At 30.9% G+C, this 13,949-nt stretch overlaps 1 protein-coding gene across 2 annotated transcripts; it reads left to right on the top strand.

Annotated features, from left to right (window-relative positions):
• The first annotated feature begins 11,105 nt into the window (after positions 1-11,105).
• On the top strand, positions 11,106-13,273 carry LOC137814000 (uncharacterized). Of its 2 annotated transcripts, none has more exons than XM_068616513.2 (5): positions 11,106-11,240; positions 11,336-11,432; positions 11,907-12,056; positions 12,552-12,585; positions 12,856-13,273. In XM_068616513.2, exons 2-5 carry the CDS (start codon positions 11,364-11,366, stop codon positions 13,035-13,037), a joined length of 435 nt encoding a protein of 144 aa, XP_068472614.1. In that variant the 5' UTR covers positions 11,106-11,240; positions 11,336-11,363; the 3' UTR covers positions 13,038-13,273. The 2 variants fall into 2 exon arrangements, with proteins under 2 accessions (XP_068472614.1, XP_090158301.1); XM_090302175.1 differs by having other exon boundaries at positions 11,112-11,192.
• Positions 13,274-13,949: the final 676 nt, after the last annotated feature.

The raw sequence follows: 13,949 nt of genomic DNA, 5'->3' as shown, positions 1-13,949 counted from the left end.
TTTTTTTTTCACGCAAATATTGTGGGAAAAAAACTTTGATTATATGCAACTTCATGCTAAGGTTGAGGCTTTTGCCCAAGAGAAACAAAATCCCATAGGGCCAACGGAGAAAAAGAAGGGTGATGCTTTATAATCAAATTCAGTGACTCGAAGTTTCACCAAACTCTCCTCGAATGCAACAAAAGATTTCTACACCCTATTATTCTTAACTAGCAATTCAAGTGTCTCCTGAATCAATTTTTCCTTACATGTCATCAATTACAGACCTAATTACTTGACCAAGATCTTTGATTTTACTAATTTGTAGTAAAAAAGTCCCTCTAACTCAGTTAGACCATGCATCCATATTTGCATGCTTATCAAAACCAAACCCACAAGTTAACTTGCAAACTCCTAGTATTTCAATTCGTTAAATAAACGTAATAACCAGTTTATATTTGGTATATATTTTTGATATTATTTTATAATTGGTTGAACAGAAAATTCAATATGTTGATTTTATTAAATTTTCAATCTGACTTCATCTTTTGCGAAAATATTTTGAAAAATAATTCACCCCTCTCTTGTTTTAGGCCAACAAACACTACAAGAAAATCATGAAATAGAAATCAATTTGTAGAAACCAAAATAATTAGTTACAATAGTAACTAAATTAGAGACCATTTATAAACTAAAAAGAAATTTGGTTTCTAAATTAGTTTCTATTATTTTCTATTATTGTTAAATAGTTTCTAAATTGGTATCTAATTAGCAACCAAGGTTTTTGCTACCAAATTTAGAAACTAAATAATTGGTAGTTAAAACCTTAGTTGCTAATTAGATACCAATTTAGAAACTATTTAACAATAATAAAAAATAATAGAAACTAATTTAGAAACCAATTTTTTTTTTAGTTTCTAAAATGGTCTCTATTTTAGTTCCTATTGTAACTAATTATTTTGGTCTCTAAAAATTGGTTTCTATTTCATGATTTTCTTGTAGTGAAATTTAACATCAACATCATATGTGATTGCACATTACCTTAATCCTTACTTGCACTATGAAGCTAATTTTATAAATGATGATCTTGAGGTAAAATAATGGTTGCATATATGTATGAGAAAATTGGTCAAGGATGTTGCAAAAAAGATTTTTTTTTTCTTGACATTCATTATGCTAGATGACTTTTTTCGTTAAAAAATGCAAAAGATTGTAGAAAAGTTATGCTTCCAAGAAAATGGTAGGAGATGTTTAGGGATGGAATTCCGGAATTTAAGGGATTTTTTATTTAAGTTTTGAGCATAACTTGCAATTCTTCTACGTGTGAGCATAATTGAAGTTCATTTGAAATAGTAATTTTAGTTTGTCATGTTTCTTTGAGGTTTTAAATTTTTTAAATTTTGGCTTATATATTTTTTAAAAATTAATATTTATTTGTTTATTTCATATCATAAGAAGAAATTGTTTGCATTCGAAAAAGATAAATGACTTGATTTATGTCATCTATAACTCAAAGCTCAAGAATAAACAAATTAAAAACTTTTTGCTTTTCCATTTGATGATATTGAATCTGATGATGAATGAATAATTGAAGATGGAAATAATGTTGAGGTTAAGGAAATTCAAAGTGAGGGCGATGGCGGAAATGTTGACATAATTGTACCAAGTTCAGCTAATTCAACTCTAGTTGCATTTGATCTTGATAATATATTTTTTGATGCCAATGTTGATGATCTCACTTATCATTTGAGGAAGAGCTTGCTGGCGATGAAGAAGAAAATGATGTTGGAGATGATATAATTAGAGGATTAGAGACAAAATCTTCAAGATATTTATATTTTGTGATTGTATGAACTTATGTATTTGGTGTAATTTGAACTTATATAATAGTCATGTGTGTTAAACTTAGTTATTTTAGAATTATGAAACTATTGTTTACTATTTTGATTAATTATGGTGTTGAAATTTTGAATTAGTACGGTACTATATATTTTTTTTCATATGTATACTCGTACTAATATATGAGTCAGGTCTACGAATTAAGTTTACGAAGCTCTCATGAGTTACATAGACTATCAAGTATTCTAATCTTGCATATTTGTACTTGATACCAACTCGCTATCATGTCAACAAGTAAGCCAATCGAGTTAAGATGGAAAGAGTTAATTTTTCATGCTGAACTTCTAAAGATTATGGGTTAAACTAGATGCTTCGATCCCTATGAAGTTATGACGAAATGCATAATAATCATGTGCTACTAGAAAGAGATGACTATTTATAACAACTAAATATTAATTAAAATTCAATAGCTAAAAAAGATTATGACAAATCAGAAGCTTGTAGTGTTTGCCGAAGGTAAAAAAATAAGATGTTAGTGCAACTATAATCTTTGATTGAGAAAACATAGAAGGGATGAACACAAATAATAAAAATCTTACCACAAAAGTGGAGGAGGTCAAGAAGAAACTATAGGAGACGAAGTAAAGATGTAAGATTGTTGAGGAGAATGTTGCAACACTAAAGAAAATGTAGAAGAATCAAACAAGACTGAGGTTTGTTAAAGACCAAACTTGCTAAGCTAGTCCCTATACATTGAAGCTTATGAAGAGGATTTAAAAAAGATTATACTCCAAGCTATTTTTTTAGCCGTAACCTTAAGGTAGGGAGTTTTAACGGGTGATTAGATGATAAGACATCTTCCTCTTCAGTTTAACTTGTTATGTCAAGAATGTTCATTTTGAATTGATTGCATGACCAAAGTTTTTATCCCACTTTTAAAAATTGAAACTGATAACTTATTCCAAAAAGCTTATCCAACTTAATATTTTTTAACAAAAATATTTATCTAACTCGATAACTTTAGCTTTAATGGATTTTTTTTATCTAATTAATCTCCAATAAAAATATTTATTTGATTAATCTTTAACAACAATATTTATTCGATGTGATAATTTCTGGCTTCAATGAAAATATTTATTTGACTTTATAATCTTTAACTTTAAGATTTTTTAATCTAATTAACCTCTAATAGAAATATTTATCTGATTTGCTATCTTTTAACTTAACGAAAATATTTATTCAACTTAATACTCCTTAGTTTATAAAAAAATTATTCGAATTCACATGCTTTAACTTCAATTGTTTTTTTGACTTGATAATCTTTACCTTAACATAAAATTTTATCCAATTTAATGAGATAAAATACCTAAACATATTTGCACTATTAATTGGAATAGAAATATATATGAACGCTTCTAATGATTGCTTCTAATGATTTATCAATAATATAATATATAATATATAATATATAATATATAGTAGAAGCTAGGTATTTTGGAAATATATTTTTGTTAAAATCTCGTTGGGAAAAATCCTTTTGGAATAAAAATCTAGTCAAGGAAAAATAGTACACCAAATGAAAGAGTACTTACGTAACTGTAATAAGTTTTCAAATGTATTGGATTTCATGTTCTCAGAATGAACTTGTTGATTAATTCTTCTAGCTTGTATGCTTCATAATACAATGAATCAACAATTCAAATTGGACCATCCTAGTTTCAGCTTTTTTTCTTAGCAAGTCAATTTTGTGGAAGACTCACTCTTGAACTTGTGTGTTATATCATCAATTGCTTAATTCTTTGTGGTTTCTTCTTGTACCTTTTCTTATTCTCAAACTTCATGGATTAGGTCAAGTTTAAGTCATTAGTTAGCATTATTACTTTCTTTTTCAAACAATTGCCTTTATCAAGAAGCTCATCTAGTTCAACTAAAATAATGACATCTAACTCATATGTATGTTTGAACGGGGTTTGCTTGGTGAAAGATTGAGGGGTGATATGATATTTTCACAGGATACTCGGTATCTTCTTCTCCCACAAACCTTTAGCATGTTTAAGCTTTTTCTTAAACCTATTCTAGATAATATTGACAACCCCCTTTACTTGATCATTTGTTTGTGGTTGTTCCATTGATGATAGTTTGTCCTTTATTTTAAGTTGTTGTAGTAACTGCTCGAATGCTCGAATCCCCTGTTCATGAATTGCCCTTTGTTATTAGTAACAACTGAATGAGGAAGGCCACGTTGGCATTGTTGAATTAAGGAAAAACTAAGTTTAAGATGGTTAGAAAGATTTTCGCAAATAATTGTTTACAACAATTTTGACAAAATTTTAACAGATTGTTTTCAAAAACAACAAATTGATTTTATAATTAAAATACAATTATACAAAAAATGAATCTGTTTTTATTAAAAAAAAATTGATTAAAATCTTTAATACACAGATCTTAAAACACAATCTTGTAAATCATAAATACAGTTTGGAAAGATCTAAATCTATTTTAAAAATAAATATCTGAATTAATTTCAACAAGTTATTTTTAAATTTAACTAATTGTTTTTTATGATCAAGAATTACAAAAAAGAGATTTTTATAGGTTACATGATATGTGCAGAATTTAAAAGTATCAATCAATATTTTTAAAAAAGAACCTTTGTTTCAATTTATCTTGTTAGTACAGGATAATATGCAGAAAATTATAAAGCAAATGATAAAGAAAACATAAAAGGCACCAAGATTTTATACTAGTTCACTCACAATAGAGTTACATTAGTCTCACCACACACCGACGTGGACTTTACAGGTTAAATGAAGTATATTGTACTTTACTATAACAATTTGCTATTCTAATCAAAAAATTTTGAGCCCTTAAAATAAAATAAAGGGTTTTTACTTGTCGTACCAACCTTTAAAGAAATATGAAGAGGGGAACTAGCTTTCCGCTTATATGCTAAATTTATTTAAAATTATTTGGACTCCTCATTGATAGGATAATGACACACTTGTTGGGATTAACTTTTATTTCTCGTCTCATAAATGTGTGGAACTTCCTCCAACTACATAAAAAACACATTTTTTAGGGTTTAGGGTTTAACTATATGTTGTGGATACATACCTTATAAAAGAATTTATTGATATGTTGGGTATAATATGACAATGGATAATTTGAAGACCACGTCGTAAATATAAATCTTGATGGTATTGTAAAAAAATTTCTTTGAACACTTTGTGCATCAACAATTGATATGTTGCTCTTGCACTTTTGAAGTCGAAGGACACGACTTTGTTTGCAAAAATTCGCTCATTTTGTCACAACTATTGTTTTTTCTTCATTGAGATTTTTTTTTTGATTTTGTACTCAAAATAGGCATCTAAAAGTTAAAGAGATCGTACCTTGTCGTCTTTTTGACCAATTGAACTATGTTCGAGAGGAGATATGTATTTTTTAAGCATGCTTTGTAGAGCTTTGTGTAATTAGTGCACATTATCCTTTTTTTTATTGGATTTTAGTCCATGACCATATTAACAAACCATGTGGTATAAGTGATTTCCCTAATAAAATCAAATTTCAATAATTTGTTAACCTTATGTTCTACTAGTTGGTGACACGCTTCCTTGAGCTTTCTTTTTCTTTGGGCCACTAGCTCGGCTTGAGGGAGGATATATTTGTCAAACTCCAAGCAAACAAATCAGCGTTACGATAAAGAGCATCCTCAATATGTTGAAGTGTGACTCTTTATTTATCCTACCAATGGGTTGCAACCTAGATCAACCTCTTCTTCTTATAATGAACTTTGCTCCTTTTGGATGAACTTAATATTGTTTCATTGTTTGCCGAAACAGTTCTCTTATCCCATTGAATATTAGAGAGTTCCAATATTTCTATATAGGTTGTTCTTTTAATTCTATTATTCTTTAAGTATAGAGAATGACTTTCAAGTTCTAAGCATAACACTCTCTTGTTGCTTTCGGGTCATGATATGATTGTCTTTCCTTGGAAATTTCATCACCATTTTTTGTGTAGAGACTATTGAATCAAGTGTTATGAGTGTCTTTCATCCAATGAGGACATTATACGATATTTTTATCTTTAATATGTCAGATTATTAGAGTCTGATGTTCCTTTTCAGTACAAAAAGTGGTTAAAAGATCAATACAACCATGAGTATAATTTTTTTTTGGACTTGAAGAATAATGTCAATCCTCAAAGAGAAGATGTTTTGATAATGATGTTTGAAGATATTGATTATGAAGATGTATTGCTTGTTATAACTTTTATTGCATGTGTTTGAGAGTCTTAAGCAAAACGTAATTACAACAATCTCAACTTAGTACACAACCAAATCTTAATATTAACCTATTAATTTTTTTGAAAGGTTTAAATACGTGAAAAATATTTTAAGTTTGTTTTAATCGATTAAGATTTAATACAATTAATTAAACTATTCTGAATATGTTTCAAAATAGGATAATCGATTATCCACATTGATAGCTGATTAAAATAGAAAACAAAAAGCTATGCTTTTAATCGGTCTAAGAAATAATCGATTAATATATTTAATAATCGATTAATATTGTTTCAAGATATTTTTTGAAATAAATGAAAAGCAAAAATAATCAATTAACATGTATAATAACCTATTAAATCAAATAGTGTTTTAAATGATTTTCAACTTTTATTGAGAATAATCAATCATCGACTTAAGATAATTGATTAAACCCTTCTGAATTAGTTTTTAATCAACGTTTTCAAAACTTTATAAATAGAACATTTGATTCACTCTTTTAAAAATATGATAATATTTTCAAAAGAAAAATTGCAACATTCATTGGGATCTTTTTGAGTTGTTCCAAGAGTGCTTAAAAGATTAATCAAATAATTCTTTTAACTAGATTTTAATTGTGTCTAAGGTTGTGTATGCTTTTGTTGTATTTCGGGTAACATCCTTTCATTTATATGTTGATAGATTAATTTCAGTTGGTTTCTTCTTGAGTGTTCAAGAGTTAAACTTATTGGTTTCCTCTTGGTGTGATCCAAGGGTTGAACATATCCTCTTGATTGTATTTAGGAGTTGATCTTGTTGTGTTTTCCTATCTTGTATATGTTTTACATGTGTTAAGTGTTTGTATTAAACATATAAAAATATTGGATTCTAGTTATTCTAAGGTTGAATAACATAAATTTGATGTATGACTTGTTGTGATTTGTACCAATATAAAATCTTTTGTGATCTTTCTTTCTTTCTCTATCTCTTTTATACATAAATTTTCTATGTGCAATCTTTATCAATCTTAATTTCACAATTAATTACATTTATTTTTCTAACAAGAACAATTTTTCGAAGAAGTTAATAAAGGATTAATCTTTTCAAAAAGTTTTCAAAACAAATTCACCCTCATTGGTTTAACTTAGCCTCACATTCTTTTCCAACATCTTTCTCCAACAAACTCGACTAAGGGATCCAAATATGATTTAATGAGTGTGCGCATGATTTCTAGCTTTGAAAAAGATGAGCAATGCAATATGTTTATCGAACTTCCTTAGTAATGAGAACATTCCTTACTCGCTAGTTGAAAATGCTAATTGTGACCACAACTGGGTCATCATGTGTGAGGTCATGATTAGTGAATGTGATCTGTGGTTGAAATCTTAGTTGAAAAAGATCATTTGTGTTTACTTTGAAGGTGTCTCTTTCTAAATGAATTTGAACTTCCTCCATTAGCAAACACTTTGACAATTGTGTTCATCAATGTTGATTCAACTCTAGGTTTTAGTTGAGAGCTTGATTGTTCACATTGTCATTCTATTAGTTTCCTCATCCGCAACCATGGTTGTCCCCTCTTCCTCAGCCTGCACCTATATTGCCATTTTGGACAAAATGATTGAGAGTTTTAGATGATATGAATTCTTCAATTATATTTTGGACCCTCGCATACACTCTTCGGTGGTATGACCAATATTTTGGTGGTATCGACACCTCTTCGCGTTACTGACATGTACAAGAGAAAGAAGTAATGGTGGTGCTGGTAGTAATTCAAGATTGAAAGTTTCTTGTAAGATGACATCCCTACTCACACTAGGCAGAGTATATGTTTTCGCATGTCGACACATTTTGCTCTAAGCTTCTAATGTTGAAAAGAATGAGGACACTGCTATGCATTTTCTTATTTGTTTTCTCATCTCAATATTTTCTTCTATAATTATATACCTTATAACTTGTTATCAAAGCTCATCTATACCTTTTGTAGGATTAGTGAACAAGTTATTTTGAAAAAAGACCCTGATGCAAGCTTGTTAACATTGCATGCATGGTCACATTTAGGTGAAGATCCAAAATACAGTGATGTCTTTACGAAGAAATCCATAAATTGGTGGAGTGATTATGTTTCTCCTTACTTTATGTTGTTCAACATTACTGAGTTAGTTATCATATGTTGACTAACTACAAATCGTGTTGTAAGCTTTGAAAAAGTTGTTTGGAATTGGTCTATCAAGTTGCATGATAATGTATAATTTCACTATAAAATTGTTAGCATACATGGGAGATTCTACAATGAACAACAAAGTCATCAAAGAAAAGATTCACCCTAATCATATAGGTTTGTAAATGCATCTAGGTCAGCAATCCATTGTACTTCTTGATGTTGGGACACTTCCACTTGAGTGGAGGTTAACTACAACGACTTTGAGAGTGAAAGGATAATGATCATAATTGTTTTTGTGTGTGAAAATATTCAATTGAGGTGTAGAGGTTGTTGTAGGTTGTTAGGGGTCCTTTTTCTAGATTAACAATTTGTGAAGATATCTTGACATGCTTGGAGGTATATTGATGAGTGTCTTGTCAGATTTGATGGTTAGGGATCATAGTTTCGTTGATTGTCCTCACTTTCAAGGTTGTCAATTTTGAACTAGTATTTTGAAATAATTACATAACACCTAAAACTTGACTTCATGTTGTTGTCGTACAAGTTATACCCAAATATTCTCTTTAGTCTATTGGTGAATAATTGTAATCCTATTTTGTATTGCTTTATTATTCTTCTAAAAGACTGTTGGAGATCCCACATCGACTAGAGATTAGAGCCTTTCATTGTATATAAGTGGGTGCAAACCTCAACCCTAAGAGTCGGTTTTATGGGGTTGAGTTAGGCTTAAAGTCCACTTCGTAACATGGTATCAGAGCCATTTCGAGCCTATCCTAGCGAGTGTTTGTGTTGGGCCTATCGTGCCACCCGCTATCGGACCGCTATCGGACGAGTTGGCAGTCTCGGCGTGAGGGGGGTGTGTTGGAGATCCCACATCGACTAGAGATTAGAGCCTTTCATTGTATATAAGTGAGTGCAAACCTCAACCCTAAGAGCCGGTTTTATGGGGTTGAGTTAGGCTTAAAGTCCATTTCGTAACAAAGACGTCATTCATATATTTTTTAGTTATTCATGATTATGAAAAAGTCCCTCTAACTATATGAGGAAAAATTGGTGATAGTTTGACTTCTAATAAATATTATAGACGAGTGTGACTTGGAAAAGAGTTTTACATAAACTCCATTGTAGAAATCAAATATTCAAAAGTGAAATGTCAATGAATAAGAATGAAAAAAAAAAACTAAAATCTCCTTTATAACCTCATGAACTTTTTGATAGTAATACATAACTAAAATATCTAGATCGAATGAAAATTTACTTAAAAATGACTATTCATCACTCATATAAGTAAAGATTTAAGGTAATAATAATACGGAGTAAAAAGAATTGAATAGTAATTTTCTTTAATGTTAATATATATTTATAATTCCATAAATGGAATCAGTATAGACACAAACGCTATGGGTTTGACAAAAACAAAGACCTCTATAAGTGTGCTCAATACAGACAAATGTTACTTCACCACTCAATCCAACGGAATAAACTGAATACCTAACCCTCTTTCTTTCTCACTGGTTGAGATGGACGGTTAACTCTTCCCACATTTTTCTATGCATAGAAAATGGCACCCCATTCTCAAAAGGATAAAAATAAAATTCTTTATTTTTAAACTCTGTAAATCAAAATTGAGCTACTAAAGCAAAAATATCCACATATTAATAACAAAAAAAAAATGCACAGTTAAGCCTAACATAATAATAAAAACAATGTTTTTGACTAGCGGTGATAAAAAGCGACCACATGGTATCTATCGCCAATGACATACCAAGATCAAAACATCTCTATCCGCAGCAAAAAACCGACACATTTTCACAAGATTTGTTTGATATGTGATGTGATTCAATGGCTGAAAGGGATTGCTGCAAAATGTGAGGGTCACTTCTCAAGAAACCAGCAAAAACAACTGCTACAACTTCAAGATCAAAGGGTGTAAAAGAAAATACAGCAAATATGCATAAACTAGTTCACGGGAATTCTATTGTTCCTCAAAAGGATTCTCATAGTGGCAGGTCTATATAAAGGACAAGGCAGTGGAAGGGTGAGAGGTTAGTGTACGGTGTTTCATAGTTCTTGTGTCACACTCTGAGTTAGTTACTCTGAGGCTGCATTGGGAAATCACATGGGGATGCACATGTGAGATGGAAACCTGTCCTTTTCACACTAACCTTTCACATGAAACAACTGCATCAGCCCCTAGTTTTAACTTGTAGTAAGATTCAGCAATTATTCACTATGCTTTCTTTGTTTCTTTTGATTTTCATTTAACTCCCTTGTCAATAGGTTTTGGCTCCTCTTTGTGGTTCAACTCACCACCACTAAAAAGGCATTTTCTTATCTTTCACCCCTTTTCTTCATTTGTCATGACTCATTCACATTTTCGGTTGCCATTTTACAGCAATTATTATACTTAAGAAGAAATGATTGAAAATGCATGTTTAGCAAAAGGGTTGCTTTTAGAAAATAACATTTTTTTTCAGAATGCTGGTAATTTAAGTAACTGTTTCACCAAAATAAACTCAAACAAACATGCACTCAATGTACTAAGATTTGCTATCCTTTTCAACTCCATGATATTGCCTATTATTTGTGCATTCATTTGAGAAGTTACAGGGTTTGGTAAACTACTAGTATGTTCGGTTTCAAGGTGACAATAAAAACCACACTGAACATGTTTTGTGCATCTGTTTTAAAGAATTGTGTCAGAATATCTAAAGTTATTCAGTACCATGTTGATAATTCATTTTTTTTACATGATTTTTTTTAACGTGATCTATCACATTTTCAAATATGCACAACCTTTAAAAGCAGGAAATCATACATAACTCATACATACATATATGCCTACTCATAAATAATTCAACTAGCAAAATGGATGGCGTGGAAAGTGTGGAAGGATTGTAATTGCGTTTGCTAAGCAGAGAATGTATTTGTCTTTTTAGGAAAACAACGGTTGGAGTGTTGCTTTGCCATCTAAGACAATAGCTAATTTAAGTGCATGTAGTGCCTCATTTCATCTATAAAATAGACTCAAAATCTCATATGCACTAGTTTCTGAATACAGCACAACTTCTCACTATTTCTTCTTCTCACAGTTTCTCCGTGTGAGGTACATTTTAAGCAATGGGAAGAAAGCTAAGCACCATTGTGCTCTTCCTTGTTCAAATGCTGCTTGTTCTTGTAGAAAACCATGTAAGCCAAAGCAAATCATATAGTTTCTCTTTCTCATTTTCTGATAACTCCAACCTCACCTTTAGTAGTCTTACTCTGATACTTCTAAGCTCTGCATTGTAATTCCCACTTGAAATTCTTTAATTTTTTGGTCACAAGAGTACACTTCATTGTTTCAAGAGGAAGTTAGCGTAGGGTCATGCCATTCTTGATTTAGTTTGTTAATCTTGTTTGTTCTGACCAGAAATGGCAACAAAGTAGAAAATGATCGTGTTTAAGGAATGGAATCGAATGTGCTAGTGCATTAGCTATGACTATAAGTAATAAACAATACAATGTTGCTTCTTCAACTCCTATGTTTATTGTTTTGTTCTTCTATCATTAGATTTCTCCAGCATGCTTTTTCATAACGTCTGGTTTGGATGCATAATCTGTGTAAATCATCGTACATGGTTTCTTTATTTATGTGACACACTCCGATAATTACGCTTTCAGGCAGAGATTGTTGTGTCCACCGTTGAGGCTCCAGCTCCACAACCTCACAGAAACTCCACCCACTTAGCTCCACCTCCTCAGCCTGACAAAAACACCACCCACTTAGCTCCACCTCCTCAGCCTGACAAAAACACCACCCACTTTCCCAATGTGAGTTCTTCTTCTGTTTTTGCTATAATGGGAGAATTTCTGTTTTTGGTTTGATGAAATGATTAATCACATTACTCATATATCTTACGGGACTATCTACTTAGTGAGAATCTCGTAATTTTTTCCTATGAAAATTCTTCAAATCAGTAACAATCATAGTATCACAAGAAAGCAGAATTAAAATCTGTCTTACCAAGGAACTTTTTTTACTATCATCTAATTAAGGGGTTGGACTTCCAAATTCTCAATGTCTGAAGTTTTCTAGATGTTCTATATTTTTTTACATTTGTAAGCCTCTCATCAGACTAAAAGTATCAATATTTTGGCTTCCACGCATTAATTTCCATGGAAATTATACCCTTGAACTTTAAACCTTCATTCCTAAAACAGGTAACTACACATTTTAGTGATTGCTTGAGTGACCCACATGCTGATTTTTATTCCAACAAGCTTCTCAATTCGCTTTTATATTAACTTATTGTTTGTGAGTTGCAGCGTGGCATCACTGAAGGCAGTCTTAAACCACAAGGTAATACTAATAACAGAGGACCAATTATCTTGTTAAAAATTTCACAGCTACTAGTTTAAAAAGAAGAGATTTGATTAGTGTAGTTATACAGTAGGTTCTGCAAGTGAATTCACTAGCTGCTATTCATCAGTTTAACACTTTTCTACGAACTACAACTTCTTGGATTGAAAAATTTTCAACACTTATATCTCTCTCTTCTCTCTTTCTATTTTTTTTCTTTTGTATTTGTTTTGGAATCTGATGATGTTTCTTGAATGCACAAAACTGCAGAATGTGGCCCACGCTGCACAGGTAGATGTTCAAATACGCAATACAAGAAACCGTGTCTGTTTTTCTGCCAGAAGTGCTGTGCCAAGTGCTTGTGTGTGCCTCCTGGAACTTATGGCAACAAGCAGGTTTGCCCTTGCTACAATAACTGGAAGACCAAAAGAGGAGGACCCAAATGCCCCTAAAGCTTAAAATTTCATCAATTAACTCTGTGTTTGGTTTAGAGGTTTCACATTTTTCTTTCAAACAAAAAAAGGTTGTGTTTGATACATTAGCTTAAACTGATGATGTCTGGACATTTTAGAGTGCAGAACAAAGTTGAAGTGTCTTAATAATGCCTTGTTGGTTGCTACCACCACTCCATGTATTTATGTAGATACCAGATTGAAATTATGTACCTTAATTTAATTATGTTTGTCTTTGTGTGCTTTGTTCTGCCTCAGGGAATAAGACAGAACACCATCTGCATTGAATTTGTAGTCAAATTCCTTCCTAGAAATAGGTATACAAGACACAAGAAAGACACACTATGCAAATATCTGTCTTCTCGTTATGAAAATTAAGTACAAAATGGAACCAAACTATAACATAGACATTGTATTCACTTAGTGTTCATTTTACGAGAATGACCAATTGTTTCACTCAAGACTTACTTCACCATGTACAAGGTTCATTACAAGTCCACTACGTGATTGATGAGAATTGGATTATAAAAAGAAAAAAAAAATGTACCTTTTCCCAGTCTTAGTTGATCTATTGTCACACCTTTTTTCTTTATTTGAATTTAGAAGTTCACTAGTAAGAGACTTTATACTCTTTTGATCAACCTATTTTCTTGATTTTTTTTTCTTTCAATCCCCTTCTTGCATAGTTGCTTAAGAAGGAGGGATTCTTTAATATCCCAGACTTATAATATAATATTTTAAATTTGGTATTTTAAATTACATTATTATTAAGTAATTTAAGTATTTTATTATTTTGAGGTTAGGTGAAACAATATTAAATAACTATTGAATTAATATAAAAAAGTTAAAAAACTACAAGTTTTATCTTTTTTCTATACGAAAAGATAAGAAAGAGATCTTTATCTTTTCAAA

Source organism: Phaseolus vulgaris, chromosome 1, assembly GCF_051622355.1.
Source record: "Phaseolus vulgaris cultivar YP4 chromosome 1, ASM5162235v1, whole genome shotgun sequence".
In the NCBI taxonomy this organism is placed as follows: domain Eukaryota; kingdom Viridiplantae; phylum Streptophyta; class Magnoliopsida; order Fabales; family Fabaceae; genus Phaseolus; species Phaseolus vulgaris.
Note: the sequence above shows the minus strand (reverse complement) of the source record. Positions and strands in the feature narration are given on the sequence as shown.

Bases quoted from the DNA above. Each gene is read 5' to 3' on its own strand.
- LOC137814000 (XM_068616513.2), top strand. From the start codon at position 11,364: ATGGGAAGAAAGCTAAGCACCATTGTGCTCTTCCTTGTTCAAATGCTG. The intron at 12,057-12,551 runs GTGAGTTCTTCT...TGTGAGTTGCAG, and splicing joins ACACCACCCACTTTCCCAAT to CGTGGCATCACTGAAGGCAG. The intron at 12,586-12,855 runs GTAATACTAATA...ACAAAACTGCAG, and splicing joins AGGCAGTCTTAAACCACAAG to AATGTGGCCCACGCTGCACA.